This window comes from Mirounga leonina, unplaced genomic scaffold (genome assembly GCF_011800145.1).
Source record: "Mirounga leonina isolate KUSES-001 unplaced genomic scaffold, KU_Mleo_1.0 Mir_173, whole genome shotgun sequence".
NCBI classification, from domain to species: Eukaryota; Metazoa; Chordata; class Mammalia; order Carnivora; family Phocidae; genus Mirounga; species Mirounga leonina.
In genome coordinates, this window is record NW_023270447.1 from 79286345 (window position 1) to 79311089 (window position 24745).

At 48.9% G+C, this 24745-nt stretch overlaps 1 protein-coding gene across 2 annotated transcripts; it reads right to left on the reverse strand.

The window, feature by feature from the left end:
* Window positions 1-158: 158 nt before the first annotated feature.
* PINK1 (PTEN induced kinase 1) lies at window positions 159-20740 on the reverse strand. Of its 2 annotated transcripts, XM_035019605.1 has the most exons (9): window positions 20576-20740; window positions 20277-20512; window positions 9753-10034; window positions 7732-7832; window positions 4577-4759; window positions 3936-4099; window positions 2856-2983; window positions 2260-2496; window positions 159-1451 (listed from the first exon to the last, which is right to left on the reverse strand). In XM_035019605.1, exons 1-9 carry the CDS (start codon window positions 20670-20672, stop codon window positions 1194-1196), a joined length of 1686 nt encoding a protein of 561 aa, XP_034875496.1. In that variant the 5' UTR covers window positions 20673-20740; the 3' UTR covers window positions 159-1193. The 2 variants fall into 2 exon arrangements, with proteins under 2 accessions (XP_034875496.1, XP_034875495.1); XM_035019604.1 differs by having other exon boundaries at window positions 20277-20740.
* Window positions 20741-24745: the final 4005 nt, after the last annotated feature.

Here is a 24745-nt window from a genome sequence, read left to right on the forward strand (position 1 = left end):
ACAGAGTTGACGTGTATGTTCACCTTGCTTTAAGCAGTAGTTGAATTTCTAAAAAGCATGTGTAAAATTTATGTGAAATCCCTTCCCCACTGTTGATCTCTACTCACAGAATTTTCCTGGCTTTATTAGGTTGTAAGAATCACTCTTAAAGCCACATATTCAATTCAAAGCAAGTATGTGTTCTTCAGTTGTAAATGAGCATTTAATTCTTCACAATTCCTGTAAGAGATGCTAGTCAAAAGGCAAATCAGCAGTAAAACAACACACTGTTAATTTCCATTTCATCATTGCTTCTAGCTCTGTTAGACTTGATTCAGTAGCTGGAGGAAGCTGTGCGGAAGTGCTTCCTCAGAGACCCCCCTGCCCCCCGCCGCCTCCCCAAGCTTTCCAGGCCCCACTGGCTGTCTCTTCATTCTGATACCTGAATATACTGACCAAATACAGCGTCCAGTTCAGAAAACATGCAGACCGAGGTCCTGGCTGCCACTTTCAAACAAGCCAGAGTTCATTCCTGGAGTCCCGTGCTGCCTGGACCCTCACAGGGGTCTGGGAGGCTGGTAGGGCTTTTTGGCCCACAGTTAACCAGTTCCGGACCCTCTTTTCACCTGCTGAACTCTTGTGGATTTGTATTCCGATCTTTCTTACACATTGTTAGCACTTACACACAGGGGGCCTAGTGGTTACTTATTTCTTTTTAGTTAGGCCCTTTGGATTCATCTAGACCAGGGGTTGGCAAACCATGGCTTGGCCAGTCTGGCCTGCAAGCCAAAAGTGGTTTTCACATTTTTAAATAGTTGAAAAAAAAATTTAGAAGAATATTTAGTGACACATGAAATTCAAATTTCAGTGTATTTACGCATTTTGGACTGCTTTTGTGCTCTAACAACGGGGAGTAGCCGTGACAGCTGCGGTATTTACCACGAGCCCTGTGCAGAGAGCCGCCAGCCCCTCTGGCTCCGCGCTGGTCCAGTTCTCTCAGCACAGGTGAGAACCTCATGCAGGTTACACGGCGCACCTAAAATTGCACAGCTCAGGTGAGTTAGTAGCTACAGACCGTGACCTTTGCCACCAGCTGTTCCTTCTACCTGCCAAGCCCGAGGCCTTATCTCTAGCGCCGCCCGCAGCCCTCACAGACCAGCACCACACACAGGTTGCGAAGTTCTTTTAGTGATACGCCAGCGACAGCAGAGCCCTCACGGGGCTGCTCTCCAGGAGAAGAGGAGCAGGGCTGCCTGGCACAGCGCTTCGTACTCCAGGTTGGCCAGAAATAACATCTTCATCTTGGTTTCCACACAGCTCCTCTCTGTGAGCCTATCAGCCAGCAGAGTGGCAGCTGACTGTTGCAGGAGCCAGCCAATCATCTTGTCTAGTTTTAGATTCTTCAGGGCTAGAGTATGTTCACCCCAGAGGCTTAAATGAAGTACATTAGCAGCTACTCGGGCAGATGGTCTCTGCAACAGGCAGGGAAGCAGAAGCTTAGAACATCCTTGGCAAAGCATTCAACACAAAACCTGATTTAATGAATTCTTATTTTAGGGTCTTCCCTTCTCTGGCCCCAATCAAATTCTTGTCCACCCCTTTGTCTCTCCTTCCTGTAATACCATTCACTCACCTGACACCTGCTGGCTGCTCTCTACCCCGTTCCAGGCTTTTCCAGGTGCACACATGTGCCCCAGGCAGTCTGCATTGTTGAAATAGCCTCCCCATCAAGGAAGGCCCACAAACTGCCTGGGTCCTGGCACCCTCTGGAGTGCGGGGTCCTCTCATCACTTCGTAACTGGTAGCAGTGAGCACGAGCTGTGGCCCTGCCAGCATGCTGCCCAGTGGAAGGAAGTGGTAGAACAGTAGCTTGAGCCCTGTCTGCCTTTGTGGGCCTGCCACGCCCGATCACGGCTTCAAACTGGCTAGCCTTTATTTTCCCTTATTAATTTCGAAATGTCCAGATCTGCTCTTGGGAGAGGCCTTCACATCTGTCTCATTAGGTGTCAACTGTTCCTATAAACTACAACTCCAGTAAACATTTCTTAAAAATAGATCTTCTTCTAAGTAACTTAAACCACTAAAGCCAAGAAGAGTTGCACTGCTGGAATTCTAATTTGCTGGCCAGCTCCCCTAGTCCTGTCCATACTGGTTTGTTCTCCTGTACTTGGCCTTTATCTTTGTAAGAGGAGCCATCTGTCACTCTAGTCTTGCCCAAACCTGATCTTTACAATGGAACACAGACTTCCACAATCCCTGCAAACCCGGGGACGGCCTTACCTTGCTGGCCTCTCGCTGGAGCAGTGACCTCACCAGCTGTCTTGCATCCAGAGGCACCAACTCGGGCAGTGCGGGCAGCTGAGCCTCCTGGTAACTGCGGCTTTCAAGGTGGGCCCCGCCCTGGCCATAGAAGGGGTTGGAGAGCCCGAAGATTTCGTAGGCGAGCGCGCCGACAGCCCAGGCATCCGCCTTGCTGTAGTCGATCACCGCCTTGGGGCCAGGGCAGGCGGTGGACACCTGCTTGGAAAGCAACAGGTGAGCTTCGAGTTGCTGGCATTCCTAACGTATTCGTGTACCTACACAGCACCCGACTCACGGGCGAATCTGAACTCCGTCCCAAGGAATCCAGAATGTGAGTGCGCTGTGGCTCAGACCCAGAAGAATCTGCTTAGGCCGCCTGCTCTGTGCTGACAAAACGCACATCTGTGAACATTAGGGAGGGCCAGATTCACAGGGCAAGGGACTTGTGCCAAATTAAGGGTCAGAAAAGATAGAGGTGCTGAGTAGGTAATGAGGCAGCGAGTCTTGTCCTCTCAGTCAGCGGAAACAAGATGGAGAAGTCTGCTGACAGCACAGGCCAGCTCGTCGGGACTCACCTCTGGAGCCATCAGGCAGCCGTTTCCGCCCCGATCCACAGACCAGCTGGTGAAAGGCAGCCGCAGGCCGGTGCGCTCGTCAGCCAGGCAGCAGCCGAAGTCTGTGATCACCAGCCAGGGGCAGCCATCTGGGGAGGGGACGGGCAGAGAGGAGTGATGATTCTCTCCTCCGAGAGGCCTTCGCAGGAGCCCTACTACAGACACCAAGATGTGGGTGAGGGGCTAACAGGGACGCAGTATCAGCCCAGGAATGCGGTGGGTGGCCACTCCCCGGAGCGCTCAATGGGAGGCCAGCTACAGGAGCACGAAGATGCCTCCGGGGAAACCAAAGCCCTCAAGCAAAGAACTGGATAGAAGTTGGGCTCAATGTAACTGATCAGTAATCGGAGCTATCCCAAGACTGAAGGAGCTGCTCCTGGTTTGCTCAGTAGATGGCGCTTAGCTCTAAGAGCTCTCATGCCCCAAATATCTTTGATCTGAACTTGAAACCCCAAGTCCAAACCTAAGAAACAGGTTCGTTAGGATTTAGTTATTTGTAAGAGGATTCACACAGACTTCCTTTAAAAAACTAGTTCCTCTAGCAATTTAATGGCACATTACTTTAAATCTTATAGCTCAAAATCTACCCAATCTGTGACTCTCCTTTAAAATATCGCAGGTTAAGTGGCCATCCAGCCTCTACTTCAGTGCTTCCCGTGTGGGGAACTGGGGAATTCATTATTTCCAGGGGCAGCTGGGCTTACATTTGGACAGCTCTCACTGTTTGAAAATTCTTTTTTCTACTGAGCTAAGTCTACCTCTCTTTTCTTTGAGAAAACTTCCACCACCGAGGTTTTTGTTCTGTAAGTGGGCAACAGAAAGGAACTCTCGGGGACTATTAACCATCATTCCACAAGCCCCACCAAGAGAATGAAAGCCTCCATTTTGAAGGAGAGATTGCTCATCTCTTGGGTATAGAGCTAAATTAAGATACAACTTCTAATAGGACATAAAACCCAAAAGGACTGGAGGGGTCCTAAGTGTCTGCAGACCTGAAGTCTGGTGCCCCTGGAGGGCTGGGAAGGTGCGGCCAGGACCCACCTGCGTCCAACTCCACGAGAATGTTGTCAGATTTTAAGTCTCTGTGCGCGACGCCCTGTTGAACCAGATGATCCACCGCCTCCAGCAGCTGCAAGATCATCACGGTGGCGAGGCGGGGGCTTGGGGTGTTCTCACGAAGGTACTGGCGCAGTGTGCAGGGATAGCTGGTGGAGAGGGTGACAGGGCCTCTGGCTGTCGCACATCAGTGGTCCCCCAGCATCTTATTTACTATTAGGATGATGGGCCTTCCTCTTCCTCAAGTTTTTTGATCTTTTTCCCCGAGCATTCTTTCTGTTACCACCCACCATCCTCAAGTTAGGAAGGGAGAGCTGGGGCCCCACATGATGGAAGTAATGGAACAGATACTCCTTCCTCATGCCAGTGACAGCAACGCCAGGAGGTGTAGAGGGTTGGGGAGGAGAACTGGTTTTACACAACTGGTAGGCAAGCCACAGAGGGGGCAAGAGTCAAATGGACTAAAAATACCAGTGAGGACCAGGTTCTGAATGAAGAGGAGACTCCGGTTTCATGAAAAGTCACTCCAAAGGGACCCCGCTTTCTGGGACAGTAAGGGGTGAGGGTCCTCTTCCCTGCCACCCCGTGCTTCCAGGTGCACAGAGGCACCCCCAGCTCCTACTTACTTCTTCATAACGAGGAAGAGCGTCCGCCCGTGGCCCAGGCCTTCGGGGTGAAGATGTGGGGGCAGCACATCAGGGTAGTCGACCAGGGCCCCTGGCAGCAGTGGTACAGAAGAGGTGAAGGCGCGAAAGACCCGGATGATGTTGGGGTGAGGGGCCAGTTGCTTGGGACCTCCCTTGGATCTTCTATTTCAGCCAAATGGGAGAGTCCAGTATCAGATACAACAGTTGGAAAGATAATTATGCCATGATAAATACTGACATTCACCCATTTTTAAATTTATCAAACATGTACTATAGATCTGCTATGTGTCAGGTGCAGAACCTGGTGTTAGAGCGAAAAAACAAACCCATAAAAATGACTTGTCACATTTGAGGACTCTGCTCTGTCCACCTGTCCATCCATCAATCCCATGCAGCAGAATACAGTGGTTAAGAGACTGGAATCAGACTATATGGCTTGAATTCCAGGTCTGCTACTGTAAGCCCCTGGCCAGGTTACTTCTCTGGGCTCAGTCTCAATTGCCAAAGGGAGTAAGGCAATAACATAAGTTTTAAGGTTAATACTTACATAAAGGACACATAATTTCTGATGGCAAGTTCTAGCATAACCCTTAAAGTGTAGTATGAGCTCAAACCTTTGTTGAGGGGCACCTGGGTAGCTCAGTCGGTAAAGCATCTGCCTTCAGCTCAGGTCATGATCCCCAGATCCTGGGATGGAGCCCTGCATCTGGCTCCCTGCTCAGCAGGGTGTCTGCTTCTCCCTCTCCCACTCCCCCTCCCCCTGCTTGTGTGCTCTCTCTCTCACGCTCTCTCAAATAAATAAAATCTTAAAAAAAAAAGAAACCCACAAAACCTTTGCTGAATGAACGAACAACGGACACAGAGGCAGTTTGTAGTACATCAGTCACCTGCCCATCCACCCCTCCTCCTCGGGGAGCCCCACACCCACAGCCCTGGTGAGGCACAGTGGCTGTGTTCTGGATGGTGTGCGTCAGCCTATGTCTCAGCCCCACCCCTCAGCCCGTACTCTCACTGGGTGGGCACCTGGCCTCAGGGCAAGGAGCCTGCAGTCACATCTGAGATACAAATGGTTGGTGGGAAAAGGGATGGGGGCCAGTTCAATTCTCTTTTTGAGGAGCACCAGTGGAAAAAACATGGTAGTAACTTAGCAGTCAGCAATGGAGCTGAAGGTGAAGGATGCCATGAGACTTGATTGGGGCCATGGGAAGCCAGAGATGTAGAAACCAAAGGCACACAGACATGGAAGAGCTATGGGGTAAGAAATAAGGACACTGGGGTGGCAGCAGAGAATGGAGCAGAAGCCCAGAGACATGAAGACAACACTGAGGGAGCAAGATGCCCGCCCCCATCTTAAGATCTGCCTCAGTTCCCGAGCTCTGCGGAGTCAGTCCATGTGTGGCCTACTGCTCTTTCTCTTGAGTCCATCTGAGTGCACCCCTGCAAGCAATCAAGGGAGTTGAAACGTTCCTAGCCTTGGGCTACTGGGGCTAGAATCAGGATCCTAGCTCGAGGCTGTCCATGTCACAGTGGGGAAAGCTCTGCCCGGTTGTCGTGGGAGCCCACGGGAGGAGTGTGGCTGTGTGAGGTATGTGTGTGGGGGGGTGTGTTTGAACTGAGACGAGTGGAACAGGAGGCTGTGGGGAGGGCGGCCCAAGGAGAGCTAACTGCGTGTACAGAAGACAGGCATGGAGGAGCGTGGTGCATGTGGGGGAGGGCAGTATGAATTCAGTATGGTAGAGCACAGGGTGTAAATGGGACAAGATCAGAGATCAGGTGGGAGAGGAAGGAGGAGCAGATCACAAGGGCCGAGCCTGAGTCCCCAGATGAGCAGAGGCTAGATGGAAATATGCCCAGAGTGCTCTCAGGGACTGAGTCACTGATGTCATCAGTACTTTAGGTAATAGACCTTCTGTCAAATTCATGGGATCATTCGACGGACATTTACTGAGCTGTAGGGGTACAGAGCCAACAAAACAGGAAAGCCCTGCCCTCAGAGTGCTCGTAGTACAACGGGAGAGGCAGGATAGACAAAGCCATCTATGATTTAAGGTCAGATGGTGATAAATGCTATAAAAACACCGCAAGCGGGGGAAGGGGCCGGAGGCCGGCAGGGAGGACTGCAGATGGGAGGTCTGCATCAGCAGGCCGGACACAGAACCGCCGGAGGGAACCCCCCCGCCCCCCGGCAACAGCCATTCCCTACCAAGGGCCAAGGAGCGGAGGACACCAAGCCCACCGAGCTTCTGTCGGCCGGCATGGCGGCCCCTCAGGCACAGGAGAGCCTTCCAAACCACGGAAGCCGCTTTCCATGTGCTTTCTCGAGTCCCTGTGCCTGCCCTCCCGCTTCTGACAGCACTAGGTCTAGAAACCACCCACTAGTGAGCTGCCAAGACGCAGCTCTTCCCGATGGTCTGCAAATACGAGAGGGAGCACACTGTCGCACGCCTGGCACCGCACTGGGTCGCACGCGCAGCATTCATCTTCGCCGCCGTACACAGAGCCTACAAAGAGCTAGGAGCGCGGGCTGCCATCCGCCCCCTCTTCCCTCTGCGGAGTGGCCTCTTTGCTCACCTCTCTGCCCAGGTGGTGCCTATTCATCTTCAAAAGGCAGCAATGATGGTCCCTTCGAGAGGCCTTTCCAAATGGGCTTCCCTCAGCACCTGAGCATCCATGATTCTAGCACTTACCACCCTGACCTCTGCTCCCAACTTGTCTCGTTCCTCTGCCACACACAGAACTCTTGAGAACAGGCCACATTTTTTTTAAAAGCTCTCGGCACTGCCAAGACTGGAATGAGTGTTGCCTGCGCGGGGGCCAGAGTTCAGCTGGTATGGATGAGTGGCGTTCCCCCTGGGCATTACTTAACAACCAGAAGTCAGATCAATTTTCCAACATTCTGAATTGGGCATTTTGGGACAGCCTCTCTCTGCTCCACTGTGAATCAGCCACCTGCATCTTCAGTCGGAGTCAGATGATCTGCAATCTTTCCCAAGCTGAATTATCCAACAACTACAAAGCCACCATTAACCACATCACTCAGTGAGCATGTCCATCAGACACCGCTCTGTGGACACAGGTGAGGATTTTGCTCTCAAAGAACTCACAGCCAGTCTGGTGGGCAGATGAGTGCTTACCTGTAAGTGACTGCTCCGTACTCCCCGCCCAAGGCCACTCGACTAGCTGGGACTAGCTCCTGGCTCATCGTCCTACAGATGGCTTCACTGGAGGAGCCTGCCTGGAACACAATCATGAATTCAGGGTTATACAGACCGGAGCAGGTCCAAGTCCTCCTTGTTATCTGGACCAGACAGCTACTGCCTAGAATTGTTTAAGATTTTATTTTTAAGTAATCTCTACACGCAATGGTGGGGCTTGAACTCACAACCCCAAAATCAAGAGTTGCACACTCCACCGACTGAACCAGCCAGGTACTCCTAGAATTGGTTTTGACATTCAAGATAAAAGATAAACTCTCTGGGGGTGCTTGGGTGGCTCAGGTCATGATCTCAGGGTCCTGGGATTGAGCCCCACGTCGGGATCCCTGCTCCGTGGGGAGTCTGCTTGTCCCTCTCCCTCTGCTCCTCCCCCTGCTCATGCTCTGTCTCTCAAATAAATAAAATCTTAAAAAAAAAAAAAAAGATAAACTCTCTGAAATAGCAAGCCAAGCTACTCTCTCCTGGGAGAGAGAGGCAGAGAATCCGTCTGTGCCAACTCCCAGGGGCCTTCAACATCACATCTCAAACTCTTGGCAGTTCGGGTGCCCAGGGCAGGAAGAGATGGCAAGATAGGGTGAGGGACCCTTCTTCCTGCCATCAATGCCTCCGGTCACCACCAGGCTCAAACTGGCCACTGGGTCACTAAGACTACCCCCAGCAGGCTGCCTTCAGCGGACAGGCAGAGCCAGACAAATCTGCCTTGGATAAGGTTGTGCTGAATCACAGGACGACCTTCCCCAGCCCCTCAGTAAAAAGGAACAACGGCAAGAACCAAAGATGAGCAAAAGCACCCATTTTCCTTATTTCATTACAAAGGTCTCTCCAAGCCTGTGGAACCCATTAGGAACCCTCTAGGAGTCAAGTCATTTAGCTTTTATGTGTGCAACAGTCAGCATGCCCATCTGGAAGTTCTGATGCTAACCCTGGCTGTTTCACAGGCAAAGGCCTTGGCTACTTGTTAGCTAATCACCTAGCTCGGAAAGGCAAGAGTCTAATAACCTTCATCCCCCAGGTTAAAACCAGAAACTGCATTCTTCAGTGTCTAGCATGAGCTGCCATGGCTGTGTCCCACCTTAGGCTTGGGCGGATGCTCTGGGCAGGAGAAAGAACATCGCATCTTAATTTTCTAAACCCACCTATACAGCAAGAAGAGAAAGAAATTGCTCTAGACGAAATCTTTGTTTTTGTGGAGGGAAAACACTCAATTTCCCTAAGCCTTGAGTCCTCCCAGAGTTGAGAGCAGGGAGGTGACAAACAAGCCTTTGATTTGGAGGGGAGGTTGAAGGGGAGTCTGGAGGATAGGAGTGTGGCCTCTCCTCTCCAGTGAGGCAGGTCAGGGGAGCGAAAGAGGGAGGATGGTGGGAACGGCAGGCCCGAATTCAGCTAACTGGATCAGCTAACTGGATCATGAGGAACCAGGGGCTCAGGCACCTGCTGCTGTGTGTGGACCAGACCAGAAGCGTGGGCATCACCTGGGAGCTGGTTAGAAAGGCAGAATCCCAGCTCCCATCCCAGGCCAGCTGAGCAGAATCTGCCTTTTAACTGGATCCTCAGGTGACTGGTAGACATTACAGTCTGAAACTGCTTCAGACTCTTGCATGAGAGGGCAAGGAAGCCTAACTATACAGGCGCCCATATGCTGTGGACAGCCCGCCCGTCTACCTCCTGGGAAAAAGCACTAGCAGGTTCACCAAGACCGGGGGTTGTTTTTTTTTTTTTTTTTTTAAAGATTTTATTTATTTATTTGAGAGAGAGAGATTACAAGCAGGGGGAGGAGCAGAGGGAGAGGCAGACTCCTCTGCCAAGCAGGGAGCCCACAGGATCCCAGAACCTGGGATCACGACCTGAGCCGAAAGCAGATGCTTAGCCGACTGGGCCACCCAGGCGCCCGTGGTGTTTTGAGAAATGCCCAATTCAAAGATGAAAGGCCCCCTTCTCACCGAGATATTCCACATCATTTTGATGGCTAAGGGAAAGGCAGGGGCCTGGGAGGCTGGCTCCTCTTCTCGTGGAACGACATCCGGGCCTCTGCCTGGAAGAGGCCTGATGCTCTTCACCACCTCCAGGTTCTGGGGCAACACAGGCATGGTGGCTTCATACACAGCAGCACTGCAGCCCTTGCCAATGAACTGCCCTATCAGATACTCCTCCAGCTGGAAGCCCCGCCGGCATCTGGTGTCCAAGGGGTCAGGCAGCAGCTTGTTTTTCTGGGTAAAAATTGCCTGTGAGGAACAAAACACGCACGATGAGCCAGGATGCCTAGTAAGGCTCAAGGGCAGTGGGGGAGGGGAGAGGGAGAGCCAGGCAAGGTCTTCACTGACAAGATCAAGAGCTAGTAAAAACACAACCAAATTGGGTTTTACTGCTCATCCTGGGCTTAGGCCAAGCTACCTCTCTCTCCCATTATTCAGAATAATTTTTTCTCAAACTCTGTACCTTCACTGCAGTCAGAGAACACTGCAAAACTTCTCACCTCTGCAGCTGGCCCGCCTTACCTGCCAAGCTGCCCGCACAATGTTGGAGGCTTCTGATTACAGAGACAGCTCTCTGGGCAAGGGCCTTGGCAGGCAGCTACTGGATGGTTCTCGGGAGCTATGGAGGGGCAGCTCTCCTCAGATCTTCAGAGGAATACTAGGGCTGATGTTTGGTTAAGGCTTTGTCTGCTACCAGAGCCACTAATAAGGGTTTTGGAGTCTGTGTGGGGGCCGCTCTCCTGGCGCCTTGATCTGCCCGATTGTTCCCTTGGGCAATCAAGCAGTCCCATTTCTGGTGTCCTTGGCAGCAGACAACAGCTCCTTCTTGGGTTCCAAACAGCTCTAATAATTCTAAAATACCTGAAGTCTACCTCCAGTTGTCTAGCTTCAGTTTGCAGGGCTTCAGGAGAAAGGGCAGCTTTAGGGAATGGGAGAAAATTGGAAACCTTAGTTTTGGAAAATCATAACCAGATACTGGAGGAAACCAAAATTCAGGATCCAGCCCAGTTTTAGAGGCAAACAACAAAGAGCCAAAGACAGTTACTCTAACTTCCACAAATGTGTGATTTCTCTTTCTAAAATCACCCTCATTTCCACCCAAGATAGCCAAAGTAAGACTCCAGTTTTAACAATCTTGGCCTATTTATTTACATAAGTGCTGCAAGAATAAATAGTGATTGGCCATATAGGGTTTGCTTTATTTTTAAACAGAAAATCTGCTTTGCTGGAACTTTTCATAAGGAATTTCAGACTGAACTTTTAATAGTCTCTCAAGCCTAAGAAGCCAAGCCAAATACTTGTCATCAGACTTTGCCTGCAATACCTACAGATTTGGGTAAATTCCTCTCTTCTTGAGGTTCCCAAAATAACCTGAGGTTCCTGCACCTGCCAGGAAGTGACTTTCTTTATTCACCTGGTAAGGCTGCTGGGCACCCTATAAGCAAGGTACGAGGCTGATTTTTCCAAGGGGCTTCACTGACTCCATAAAGTCAACCTTAGTTCCTTAAAACTGTCTGGTCATATCTGAGTCTATGCATGTCACCCTCAAAGAGGACATTCCAGCCAAAGCATTGATAATATAACCAATGTTTCCAACTGTGTCCTATCATAAGAGCAGATTCTTACTGAACTTATGCAAACAAATACACTGCCATGAATACATAATACTGAGAGTTTCTGAATCTGGAGGGATCAGGTGGGAAGAAAAAGATAAATGTTTCGTATCTGTTTACAAAGGACTATTTTACCAAATTTCTGCAAGTCATACAGCTTAAGAGAAAAAGTTTCCTTAAATCTGGAAAAGCAAACATTAAAGAACCAGGAACATTTCAAACAAGAGTAATCATCTTCCTTAATTCACTCAGTCCCATATTACTAATTCTTGTTCTGCTTCAATGCAGTTTTCCTGTTAGTTCCAGAAATTCTTACTCAATTTAGTTTTACGATTTTAAAGGTATCAGAGACCTGTACTTGTCAAAAGTCCTTTCCACGAATCTCCTTGAAGCTGAAACATATTTGTAACAGCATCAGAGTAAAACAATGACTGTAAATGACAAAAAGACACAAAAATGGCCATGGTTTTTCTGTGACACACAATGCTTCAATAACTAGAATAAGTGATGACATTATACCAGGACATATCAAAATCTTGGGAATTTTATATAATTTCTGGAATTTCTTAGATTATATAACATAATCTAAGGTTTATCACCACTTATTTGACAACGCTTCCCATGTAATATGACATACCAAATGAACAAGTCTCGTTAATAACAAGATTTCATTTAGAAGTTGAATCTTGGGAATTTGGTCAAAAATATCATAAGGTTTTAAAGCACATGCCTAAAGAGGATTACAGATCATTACAAAACTTAATAATTACCTATTTAACCAAGGTGGCATTAAGATTCTAAAGGCAAACAGAGCTCTCTGAAGAGCAAAACTTAGCTCTTTTAAGATTCAACTGTCTGAAATAATCAAAGACCTAATAAAGACAAAACATGGAAACTTTTCTTCTAGGAAAATTAAAGACAAAGACAAAAGGCCTTTGTTTATAATTTCTTAAGAGTAGACCAATATGGGATGCCTGGGTGGCTCAATCAGTGGGCATCTGTCTTCAGTTCAGGTCATGATCCCAGAGTCCTGGGGTCGAGTCCCGCATTGGGCTCCTTGCTCAGTGGGGAGCCTGCTTCTCCCTCTGCCTGCCACTCCCCCTGCTTGTTGTGCTCCCCCTCTCTCTCCAACAAATAAAAACTTTTTTTTTTTTAAAGATTTTATTTATTTATTTGCGAGAGAGAGAGTGAAAGACAGAGAGCATGAGAGGGAGGAGGGTCAGAGGGAGAAGCAGACTCCCCGCTGAGCAGGGAGCCCGATGCGGGACTCGATCCCGGGACTCCAGGATCATGACCTGAGCCGAAGGCAGTCGCTTAACCGACTGAGCCACCCAGGCGCCCAATAAATAAAATCTTTAAAAAAAAAAAAAAGAATAGACCAGTAACTAAGAAAATAGTCATTTTAATAGGAAAACCAAATTCCAATCTTGTATTGATGTACTTTTTTTTCCATCTTCTTTTTTTTTTTTAGATTTTATTTATTTATTTGTCAGAGAGAGCGCAAGCAGGGGGAGAAGCAGGCTCCCCGCTGAGCAATGAGCCCGATGTGGGACTTGATTCCAGGACCCTGGGACTATGACCCCAGCCAAAAGCAGATGCTCAACCGACTGAGCCACCCAGGCATCCCATATTGATGTACTTCTGCGAGTAAAACTCATTCATTCCAACAAGATGAAATTTAAAAAAAATGTATGTTGTCCCTCCCTGTCACGGCCCATGTTGATGTATACTCATTGAGACAGGGCCAACCAGGGTGCTGCATGGATTTGAGCCTTTGTGGTGGGTGCTGCGATGTGCTGGCCAGAATCTCCATCAGGAATGAATGACCTTCAGCTGTGGGAACTGCCAACAGTCCTCAGCTCTCGGTGGTCATCAGGGAGGGCCCTGACTGAAGACAGCCGCCTTGCTAAGGTCATGCTCTTCCTAGGTGGTCCCGGTCCAATGACTGTTCATAGGAGTATATAAAATCCAGCCGTATGCCCCAATTTCGGATGGTTCTGAAGGGTAATCCGGCCTTTGACTCCTTAGAGAAGAGGCTGAGGCTTCTGTTGATGTTGTATCACTGCTCGACCTCTGCCTGGTCCTGTTCTCTTAACCATCTGTCTCGTCCTGTCTCTTCCCCAGCTGTCGATCATTCCCTAATAAACTTCTTGACTAATCTCCATAATCGTGGTCCCGACCATCCACAAAATTCCTTTCCAAAGATTCCCTTCTCATAGATCTTCTACAACTTTTCTTCTTATATTCAGTTTTGTCCTAAGTTTTCCTTCTTTAAATAATCAGTCACACTTTCCTTACATAGAGTTGTTTCCCTTAATAGAAGCCAAAAACAAACCTATGTTTGTTCTCAACAATTATGTTATGTTTAGATTATCCATGATACTTTATAACATGAACCTGACTTTTAGTAAATACAGGCAGAACAAAAGTTCTACCTCTACTACTGGCAACTTTAAAAACATGTCCATTGTAATTAAACCAACAACCTTAAATTAGCTTTAATATTGAATGTTTTCCCAGATCACATGAACTTGGAAGTATTTTTCTTGGTATTGGAATGCCCAATTCTTTTTTTTTTTTTTAAAGATTTTATTTATTAGAGAGAGAGGAGAGAGCACAGAGGGAGAAGCAGACTCCCTGCGGGGCTCGACCCCAGGACCCCAAGATCATGACCTGAGCCGAAGACAGATGCTTAACCGAGATACCTAGGCGCCCCTGGAATGCCCAATTCTTACAACTACTTGCCTTTACACCAACTAAATTGAGCTCTTTTACGAATTAATTTTAGCAACACCATCCAGAGGTAGAGAAAAAAAATCTCACATTTACAACATCCATACATGGACACACAAATACACAAACGAGATGCAAACAAAATCTTAAAGGCCCAATTTCCAAATATATCATAATTTATGGCTCCATTAATTGGGCATTTTTCTCCAGTCTAATGAATATTATTAAGCAGTGTTGCAAAACAAAGACTGCCCAAGTTTGGGCTGCATTGGGGAATCAAATTCACTTTCCATTTTCCAATTAGAACATGGCTGGTTTTGTCCAAAAATACCAAAAGCTGAAGCAACAGACAAACCAAATGGAGCCCTGAGTACCTCTGCGAGCACGGGTTCCTCCCCCAAAGCCAGGGCTTCACCTACTGAACGGAGCAGCTCCCTAGTCAACTCTCAGATGAGGAGGCCAAGGCTCAGAGATCCACACCAATCCCCCTATTTGGAGGCAACCCACCAGGAAGAGGAAATAAGCTCACATGGCCTTGCACACGAAAGACTCACCGAGACCCGTGTCCAAACCGAAGCCAAAAACTGCTTCCTTGCTGCAAGAGTTAAATTAGGTGCCCAAGGCTGGCAGTGCCCAGTGGGGGTGGGACTTGGGACGGTCCCTAGGACAAAGAGCCCAGGCAGTCTCTCGGACTGGTCACCGCATTCCCCGTACTGGCTGGGGTCTGACCAGCCACAGGCTAAGCGCTCCCTCTGACTCGCAGCAAAATCACTCAGCCAGTGCAGCAAGGTAAGGGTTTTGTTTTTTTTTTGAGAGGCCACCAAATAAGGAGATGGGGGAAGAAGCCTCAAATCTGCCTCCCTGGAGGAGGAGAGTGAGCGATATTTCAAAGCAAGTGGAGAAAGTCTGGGTAAAAAGTTGCAGCTGTGCTTATTAGTCCTATTAACCCCTTGGTTACCGGTTTCACGTTCACATGTCACTCTTCTGCTCAAACACCTAACTTGTATTCAGCAACTTGGCCTGGCGCTTCCTATTTGTGAAAGCTTTCACCAGGCTCTACTGTGCAGTACCCATACTTATCTTTCATACGACTCTCTCTAACCCTAACCCTCTGTCCGAACCTGTTTCTGTGGAGTCGCTCTGCCTGGCTCATCCCTACTTATCCGTCAAGTCCCAACTGAAGCTCCTCCCTCCTCCAGAACCAGCCTGCACAACCCAGCCCACAGCAACCTGTCCTGGAGGATTCCTACAGCACTGGCTATCTATAAGCTAATACACCTTGTGTGAGAACTTTTACCTTAAAAAAAAAAAAAAAGAAAGAAAGTCTATCTTGCCTTGCCAACTAGTTTCTAAACTCCATGGAGCAGAAGCAATGTTCTGTAGAGTAATCCTTTATCAACCGTGGCTTTGAGAATGAGATATATTTTTTTAAGTTTTAATTTTGAAATAATTTAGACTCACAAGTTGCAAAAAAAAAAAAATAGTACGAAGCGTCCTGTGTCCCTTCCACCCAGTTTCCTCCCATGGTGACATCTTATAAAGCAGCAATTCAATATCAAAACCAGGACAGTGAATTGGTACACTGCTGTCAACTAGACTACAGACCTTATTCAGTTTTCACCATCTTTTTATTTTTATTTTTTTAAAGATTTTATTTCTTTATTTGACAGAGAGAAAGAAAGCGAGAGAGGGAACACAAGCAGGGGGAGTGTGAGAGGGAGAAGTAGGCTTCCCGCCGAGCAGGGAGCCCGATGAGGGGCTCAATCCCAGGACCTGGGATCATGACCTGAGTCAAAGGCAGACGCATAACGACTGAGCCACCCAGGCGCCCCTTCACCATCTCTTTAAACCTGCATTCATTCGTGTGTGTGTGTGTGTGTGTGTGTGTATGCAGCTCTATGCAACTTTTTTTTAAATAGATGAAGTTTAATATAAAGAATTAATTGAGGGGGCACCTGGGTGGCTCAGTTGGTTAAGCGACTGCCTTCGGCTCAGGTCATTATCCTGGAGTCCCGGGATCGAGTCCCACATCGGGCTCCCTGCTCGGCAGGGGGTCTGCTTCTCCCTCTGCCCTCTTCCCTCTTGTGCTCTCTCTCATTCTCTCCCTCTCAAATAAATAAATAAAATCTTAAAAAAAAAAAAAAGAATTAATTGAGGGACGCCTAGGTGGCTCAGTTGGTTAAGGGTTGGCCTTTGGCTCGGGTCATGATCATGAACCCAGGGTCCTGGGATCGAATGCCGCATCAGGCTCCTTGTTCAGCGGGGAGTCTGCTCCCCCTGCTTGTGCACGTCCCACCCCCCCCCCACAAATAAATAAATATTTTTTAAAAATAAAGAATTAATTGATTTTAACAGCAAATTGAAATAACAAGAGATTCACTGGTAAGGGGCCTTGGCATGTACTAAATCCCCGGTGGGGAGTCATTCTCAGGGAGGCACTGCTCTCTGGAACTGCAGGGGCGGGGGCGGTTTCCAGGGGAAGCTGCTGACCACCTGGCACTTCAGGAGCCACATGCTGGGGAGGCCGCATGCAATGCAGGTGCCCAGGAGCCCGCAGAGCAAGCACATGGGCAGGGAACCAGGAAGCAAAAGCCCTTCCTCCTGTCATCTCTCCTGGACCCTCTACTGACAGTGATAAGTGACTTATCCTGTCACTTAGCGAAGGAAAACTGTTTCAAAGGCCCAGGTCAATTTTCATGGAGCCAACAAGAAAGCTGAACTTGGAGCTGAGTCAATAAATTGGTAAGCGGGAACACTGTGGGACTTAGGGCACTACCGGCATTTAGTGAGTGGAGAGGCCTGGGATGCTGCAGCGAGCGGTGAGCTGAGCTGTCTCACACAGGCAAGCAGCAGCCCTGAAATGTGCCAGGAGCACCTCTGTATCAGTCAGGGTCCCGGCAGGAAACGGCAGCATACTCAAATAAGGATACTTTGAGAAGAGTCTCTGGACATGGTAGTGGGCAGGGCTGGGAAACCACAGGGGGAGTGCAGCTCCCTGGGGCTGCTTACCTCCCCCAGGCCTGAAGAGGCAGGAGGCGGCTGTTGGAACCCAGGAGAGAAGCGTGTGGGAAGAGCTGCCCGACTGGATGATAGGAGCGGTGACCTTTCAGCATGGGGTGCAGCCAGCCACAGCCCCTGAGGTGGGGAATAAATACCCCAACCTCATGCTCTCCCCTCCGACCTGCCGTGCCACACCCCTCATCCCACCCCGACCCCCACGTTGAGTGAACCCAGATGGAAGACAGAAGGATGGAGAACTGTCAGACACTCCCCAGAGTCCACTGAGACCCAGCTTGATGGGGAGGGGACCGAGGGCTAGGCAGGAATGCGGCTGGCTGTGTCTGGAGACTGCTCCTCTGGCCCTAACTCGTGGCCCTGAGCCCAGTGAGCCCCCAGAACCTCGCAGCTGGACAGCATCTCCTCCAACAAGATCCGAGTGAGGGCCAGGTTGGGCATGGCAGGGAAGTCTGCGACGTCCAGCCTGCGGAGGGTCAGAGGCCGTCCAGGCCGTGGTAGCTGGCAGCCCAGCCGCTGACATCGACAGCCTCCAGAGGCACTGCCTGGAACTTCGAGAACTCGAGAGAGAAGTGGCCATGTTCATCTGACCATATTCACTCCTTGCCCTGAAACGGCTGGCCTCCCTGCTTCAGGATGTAACAGGCACCCCTGAAGTATGGGCCATATCGCCCCGTGATGTAGGTGAAAGGTCGATTTTTCTGGTGCACCTGCGACACCTGCTTTTGGAGCAGGTACTCTCTCAGAGCCTCCACGTCACAGAAGCGGTCAGCCAGGACCTGGAGCAGCGACCTCCCCTTCTTCCAACTGCTTCTGGGGCCACCGCCCTGCCCAGGCCATGGATACCACCGGTACCCCCCGTTCCAGGCCAGGGCCACCAGGTGCAAGGACTCTTAAAGCCCCCAGACTCTTCCTTCAACCTCCTTCCAGTCTTCTCTTAGCCTGCTCCAACCCTGCCCTGGGCACCGCCACCTTGCTAGACTGCCAACTGTATGCAAACTGATCCCACGTACAGATTTGTGTGATCACCACCACAATCAAGGTTCAGAACTGTGCCATCACTGCAGAAGAACTCCTTCGTGCCACCTCTGTATCTGCACTACCCCCACCCCGCCCCTGTCCTCTGGCAACCACTCATCTGTTCCCCATCTCTATAGTTTTATCATTTTAAGAATGTTACAGAAATGGAATCACACAGTATGTACCCTTCGGGGACTGTCTTTTTTCACTAGGCATAGTATCTTTGAGGTTTATTTAGGTTGTTACCTGTATCAATAGTTGATTCCTAGTTATTACTTAATATTTATGTACAGATGTACCAGAGTTAAACAATTTACCTGCCGAAGGATGTTGGGGTTGTTTTAATATTTTGCTATTATGAATAATGCTGCTATGAACATTCATGTACAGGGCTTAAAATTATTTTTACAAATTGTGTTAAAATAGACATAACATAAAATGGGCTACTTAAATCATTTTTAAACGTAGCGTCAATGGCACTAAGCACATTCACAGGGTTGTGCAACCATCAGCACCATCTACCTCCAGAACTCTCTTCGTCTGGCAAAACTGAAACTCCACACACATTAAACACTAACTGCCCACTCCCTCCTCCCTCCAGTGCCTGGTAGCCACCATTCCACTTTCTGTTCTGTGACTCTGACTACTCTAAGTACCTCATAGAAGTGGAATCATACACTATCTCTCCTCGTGACTGGCTTATTTCACTTAGCATAATGTCCTCAAATGTCATCCATGTTGTAGGATGTGTCAAAACTTCTTTTCAAGGCTGAATAATACTCCATTGTATGTAGACACCATACTCTGCTTACCCATTCATCCATCCATGGACATCTGAGTTGCTTCTGACTATTGTGAATAATGCTGCTATGTACATGGGTGTACAAACAGCTGCTCAAGTCCCTGCTTTCATTTCTTTGGGGCATATCCCCAGAAGTGGAACTCCTGGGTCAAATGATAATTCTATTTTTAATTTTGGGGTAACTGCCATACTGTTTTCCACATCTACTGCTGACAAGGACAGCAGCTGGGGACTGGACCACATGTCACCTGTCACCCAAACTGGCCAGAGCTCAAACATGAGACACTCTGGTCACCAGTAAGAACAACTGGAACAAGGGCTGGAAACCAGGAAACATGGGAGACACTGCCCAGTCCTTAAACAGCTGTGTCCTTGGGCAAGTGACTCCATCTTCCCCGACCTCAGCCCTACGCTGTACCACACAGGCGCTGAGCTAACTCCGTGAGTGGTTTCAGACCCCAGAAGGCTGACCGACCTGGAAGAAATGGGAATTGGGCCAGCAGATGGCCTTCGGACCTGAACCGCAACAGTGGCTCTTCCTGGGTCTCCTGCCTGCCTGTCGACCCTGCAGATTTTGGATTTGCCAGCTTCCACAACTACAGAGCCAATTCCTTAAAATAAATCTCTCTCGCGCCTTTTTTTTTTTTTTAAACAAACATATGCTATTGGTTCTGTTTGTCTGGAAAAGCCTAATACAGATTTTGGTTGAGTAGAAACAGAGGTCTCTGTGCTATTTCAAGCATTTACAAAGCCTCCCCTCCCCCATATCCAGTGACTCCTGACAACTTGACACAGGTTAATGAAAACTGTTACGTCTTATGCTCTCTACTGCTGTTCATAGTTTTTACTTTGGCTTCAGCTCTGTCACTGATTGGCTAAACTGTGGAGGCTTCGGTTAAAGGCACAGGCTTTGGAGAGTCAGACTTTGGGCACTGTCTGCCAATAGCTGTGTGACTTCGAGCAAATTACTTCACCTCTCTGAGTACTTTTCCTCGTCCGTAAACTGGGGATGACAACTATCTCAGGGAAAGAAGTGTCATGATTTAATTGTCATCACATTTTAGAAAACTTAGACAAAGCCATCAGCCACGGTGCAGCGGGCACTAAAACTAGCAGCATGTCTTCCAGAACATGCCGTTTGAGGAAGGGCACATGTGAGGCGCTGGCCCCAAATGAACCTCAACTGGTGATGTCCAACGCCTTTCCAGCTGGGACAGACGCAGAGCTTGACCCCATGGCCCCAGGCAGCAGGTGACTCCCAGCCCCGCCCCCACGCCAGCCCCGCCCCGCCCGCGGGCTTGCGCTCACCTGGATCTCCTGACAGGCCGACGCCGCCCGCCGACCCTCCGCTTGCTTCTCCTCGATGAGGCCCAGGCCCAGTCCGAAGGCCAGAAAGACGGCCCGGCCGCAAGGGCCCGCGCCGCCCCGGGCCCGCACCGTGAACTGCCGCTGCAGCCGCGCCGCCAGCCCGGCCACCGACTGGCGGAAGAAGCGGTAGCGGTCGGGGAGCCCGAGCCCGAGCCGGCGCCGCTCCGCGCCGGGCCCCGCGGCCTGGCCGGGGCGTTCTCCGCGGCGCCAGGCCGCCGCGGGGCCCGGCCGCTCGGGCCGCCCCCAGACGTAGGCCGAGCCAGGCTTGGCGGTGAAGCGCAGCAGCAGCGCTCGACCCAGCTGCAGGCCGCGGCCCAGCGCCTGTCGCACCGCCATGGTGGCACCGCGACCCGGTTCCCTCCAGCCGCCCCAAGCGTCCGGGACGCTCCGCACCACAACAAACTTGGGGCGGTGCCTCTGCGCAGGCGCGGGCGCGGGCGCCGGGGGGGGGGCGGGACCGCCGCTCTGGCGGTTCCCCCGCTGGGCGCGAGGGGGCGCCGTGCGCGCACCTGCGCGGCGGGTAGCTTCTCGCCCAAGTGCACTTTTTTTTTTTTAAAGATTTTATTTATTTATTTGAGACAGAATGAGAGAGAGAGAGAGCTCATGAGAGGGGGGAGGGTCAGAGGGAGAAGCAGACTCCCCGCCGAGCAGGGAGCCCGATGCGGGACTCGATCCCGGGACTCCAGGATCATGACCTGAGCTGAAGGCAGTCGCTTAACCAACTGAGCCACCCAGGCGCCCCTGTTTTGTTTTGTTTTTTAAGATTTTATTTATTTATTTATTTGAGAGAGAATGAGAGAGAGCACGAGAGGGAAGAGGGTCAGACAGAGAAGCAGACCCCCCGCTGAGCAGGGAGCCCGATGCGGGACTCGATCCCGGGACTCCAGATCATGACCTGAGCCGAAGGCAGTCGCTTAACCAACTGAGCCACCCGTAGGCGCCCCCAAGTGCACTTTGAATCCAGCGTGGAGGGGTTAAGAGTTCTGAGTGTGAACATCGCTGGTCCTGGGCAAAATCGAGAAACTGAGAAAGGAAACTATTCATTGACCATCACCCGCCACGCCAGACTCTTTACATCTGCTAATTCATTTCATTTTCGCCCAGGAATGTCATTTTTATAGATAAGGAAACTGAGGCATGGAAAGGGTGGTGACAGTCTGTGGTCACATGCGGTGTCAGAGCTGAGATTAAAGTTCACGTTGCCCTGATTGTTGAGTCCTTGCCCACTGTACTACATGGGTGGAGGTTTCTGTGGTTTGTCTTGCATACCTGACCACCCAGACCCGCACCCACACAGGCAGGCTAAAAAATGTCGTTTGTGAGACTTGTCCTGCATGAGTGACCTTGGGAGCCTGGTTAGTTGACATTAGCTCGCCTCCAGGTCAGAACTGGCCCTTGTGGGGGTGACTGGGTGGCTCAGTCATTTAAGCGTCTCTGCCTTCGGCTCAGGTCATGAGCTCAGGGTCCTGGGATCAAGTCCCAACTTGGTCTCCCTGCTCAGCGAAGAGTCTGGTTTTTCCTCTCCCTCTGCCCTTTGTTTCCCCCCGCCCCCACCCCGGCTTGTGCTTTCTCTCTCTCAAATAAATAAATAAAATCTTAAAAAAACAAAACAAAACAAAAACCTAGCCTTTCTGGTCCAGACACCAAAGAGCTATAAATCTTGCCTTATATCCCCTTTGGGTCTAGGCTGGGCTGGCCCCCCAGATTGGAAACTGGGAGGGGAGGAAAACACATCTAGCCCAGGCTCCTTGAAGATGTAAAGACATGATAAGAGAGGAATGCAGCTTGCTCCAAACCGCATGTAGGCAAACAAATGTTTAACTTCACACTCCATTATTTTGCCATATAAATCTGGCCTTTGTGGGGATGGTCAGTTGAAAGTCTCACTTGAGGGGAGGATGCTCCACCCAGGCCTTTCAATGGGGACTCCAGCCTGGCTGTCTCCACAGGGAGACCAGCTGATGAGGTTGGCTGTTTTAAGTACCCGATCTGATGTAACTTCGCCTTATTCTCCTTTGCTGCTTACTAATACCCTTGTTGATGTGTAGATTCCTTTGTTTTTCCCTTTCCACTTCTGTTTCTACTCAGTTTTTATAATAGCAATGAAGTTTTCCTTTCTCAAAACTCAAGTACAGCTATCGTGAATTCCTTTTTCTTTCTTTTTAAAGATTTTATTTATTTGACAGAGAGAGACACAGCGAGAGGGAATACAAGCCGGGGGAGTGGGAGAGGGAGAAGCAGGCTTCCCGCAGAGCAGGGAGCCCAATGTGGGACTCGATCCCAGGACCCTGGGATCATGACCTGAGCCAAAGGCAGACGCTTAATGACTGAGCCACCCAGGCGCCCCTCCTGAATTTCTTTTTCAAAACACCCGCCCGGCTCCTCATGCCCTTAGGCTCCTCTCTACAAGCCCACAGTCCTCTTCCCTTCTTAGGACCCCCCAAGAGAAATCTCACCCGAAGTCCATGTTTTTCCGATGAGTAAGCTAAGGTCCCAAGACATGGAGCCACCCGTCCAGAGTCACACTGCCTGTCAGTGGCAGAGCCCTGTTACCAAAGCCACTGCTAGGAATGGCTGATAAGGGATATGTACTGAGTGATTTCTTTTTTCTCTCCTTTTCTTGACTTTGTTTTTAATGGGAAATTTCAAACATACACAAAAAATAGAATTTAGTAAACCCTATGTACCTGTTATCCGGCTTCAACAACTACCGACAAATAGCCATTATTTTATTTATTTATACCTTCCTACTAACCCTCCCCCCATTACTTTAAAGCAAATCCCAGACATTATATTTCATTTATAAATACTTTAGTATCTATCTCTAAGAGATAACAATTCTTAAAAAAAAAAAAAAAACAATCCATTGACCATACTATTACCATCTCTAAAAAGATTAACATGAACTCCATAATATCATTTACTCTCCAGTTGATACTCAGATTTCCCCATCGTTTTATTTTGTTTTACAGTTATTCAGATTGGGATCCAAACAAGGTCTACATAATTTATTTGGGTCAGTGAGGTTTTTTTTTAAGATTTTATTTATTTATTTGACAGAGAGAGACACAGCGAGAGAGGGAACACAAGCAGAGGGAGTGGGAGAGAGAGAGGCAGGCTTCCCACGGAGCAGGGAGCCCGATGTGGGGCTCGATCCCAGGACCCTGGGATCATGACCTGAGCCGAAGGCAGATGCTTAACGACTCAGCCATCCAGGCACCCCCTGGGTCAGTGAGTTATTCTTTAACAAGAAGCCATCCCTCAAGATGTATATTTTGTGGTGGTGTCAGTTTTTAAATGTCCCTGTGGTCATGGGTAGCTAGCTCTATTCCTTACCCCTAAGGCTGGTTGTGGGTAAGAGACCCTGGAAGGGGGGCGCAGTCGTTAAGCGTCTGCCTTCAGCTCAGGTCATGATCCCGGGGTCCTGGGATCGAGCCCTACATCCGCCGGGAGCCTGCTTCTCTCTCTCCCATTCCCCCTGCTTGTGTTCCCCCTCTCACTGTGTCTCTCTCTGTCAAATAAATAAATAAAAATCTTTAAAAAAAAAAAAAGAGAGACCCTGGAATGTGTGTGAAACGTTTGGGTAGGCATGGCCATGTATCTCTCTGTGTGTGAGTGGGTGAGCCTCCGGGCAAGGAGGCATTTGTCTAGCCTGAGACCCACTTTAGTGTTGCTTGAGTAAATAGGCATAGCCTAACCCATTTATTTCAGAGCTCACTTGGGTCCTTCAGGACAGCCCTGGTTCCACACTGTACAGTAAGTAGGGAGAGCAGGCTAGCATGTAAAAATAAGGCAACTGCAAAATGCTTCATTTTTTAATTGGTGAATTTATTTTTTTTTAATATTTTATTTAGGGGCGCCTGGGTGGCTCAGTTGGTTAAACGACTGCCTTCAGCTCAGGTCATGATCCTGGAGTTCCGGGATTGAGTCCCACATCAGGCTCCCTGCTTAGCAGGGGGTCTGCTTCTCCCTCTGACCCTCTTCCCTCTCGTGCTGTCTCTCATTCTCTCTCTCTCTCAAATAAATAAAATCTTTTTTTTAAATGATTTTTTTTAATCATTTTTTATTAAATATGGAATAATTTTTTTTATTTTTATTTTTTATTTTTTTAAATAAATATTTATATTTTATTTTTATTAAATATTTATAATATTTATATTTTATATATATATAATATATATTATATATATTTTTATACATATATATTATATATATATATATTTTATATATATATATTATATATATATAATATATATATTATATATATTTTATATATAAAAATATAAATATTTATATTTTATTTTTATTAAATATGGAATAATCTTTTTAAATAAAAAAAGATTTTATTTAGGGGCGCTTGGGTGGCTCAGATGGTTAAGTGTCTGCCTTCGGCTCAGGTCATGATCCCA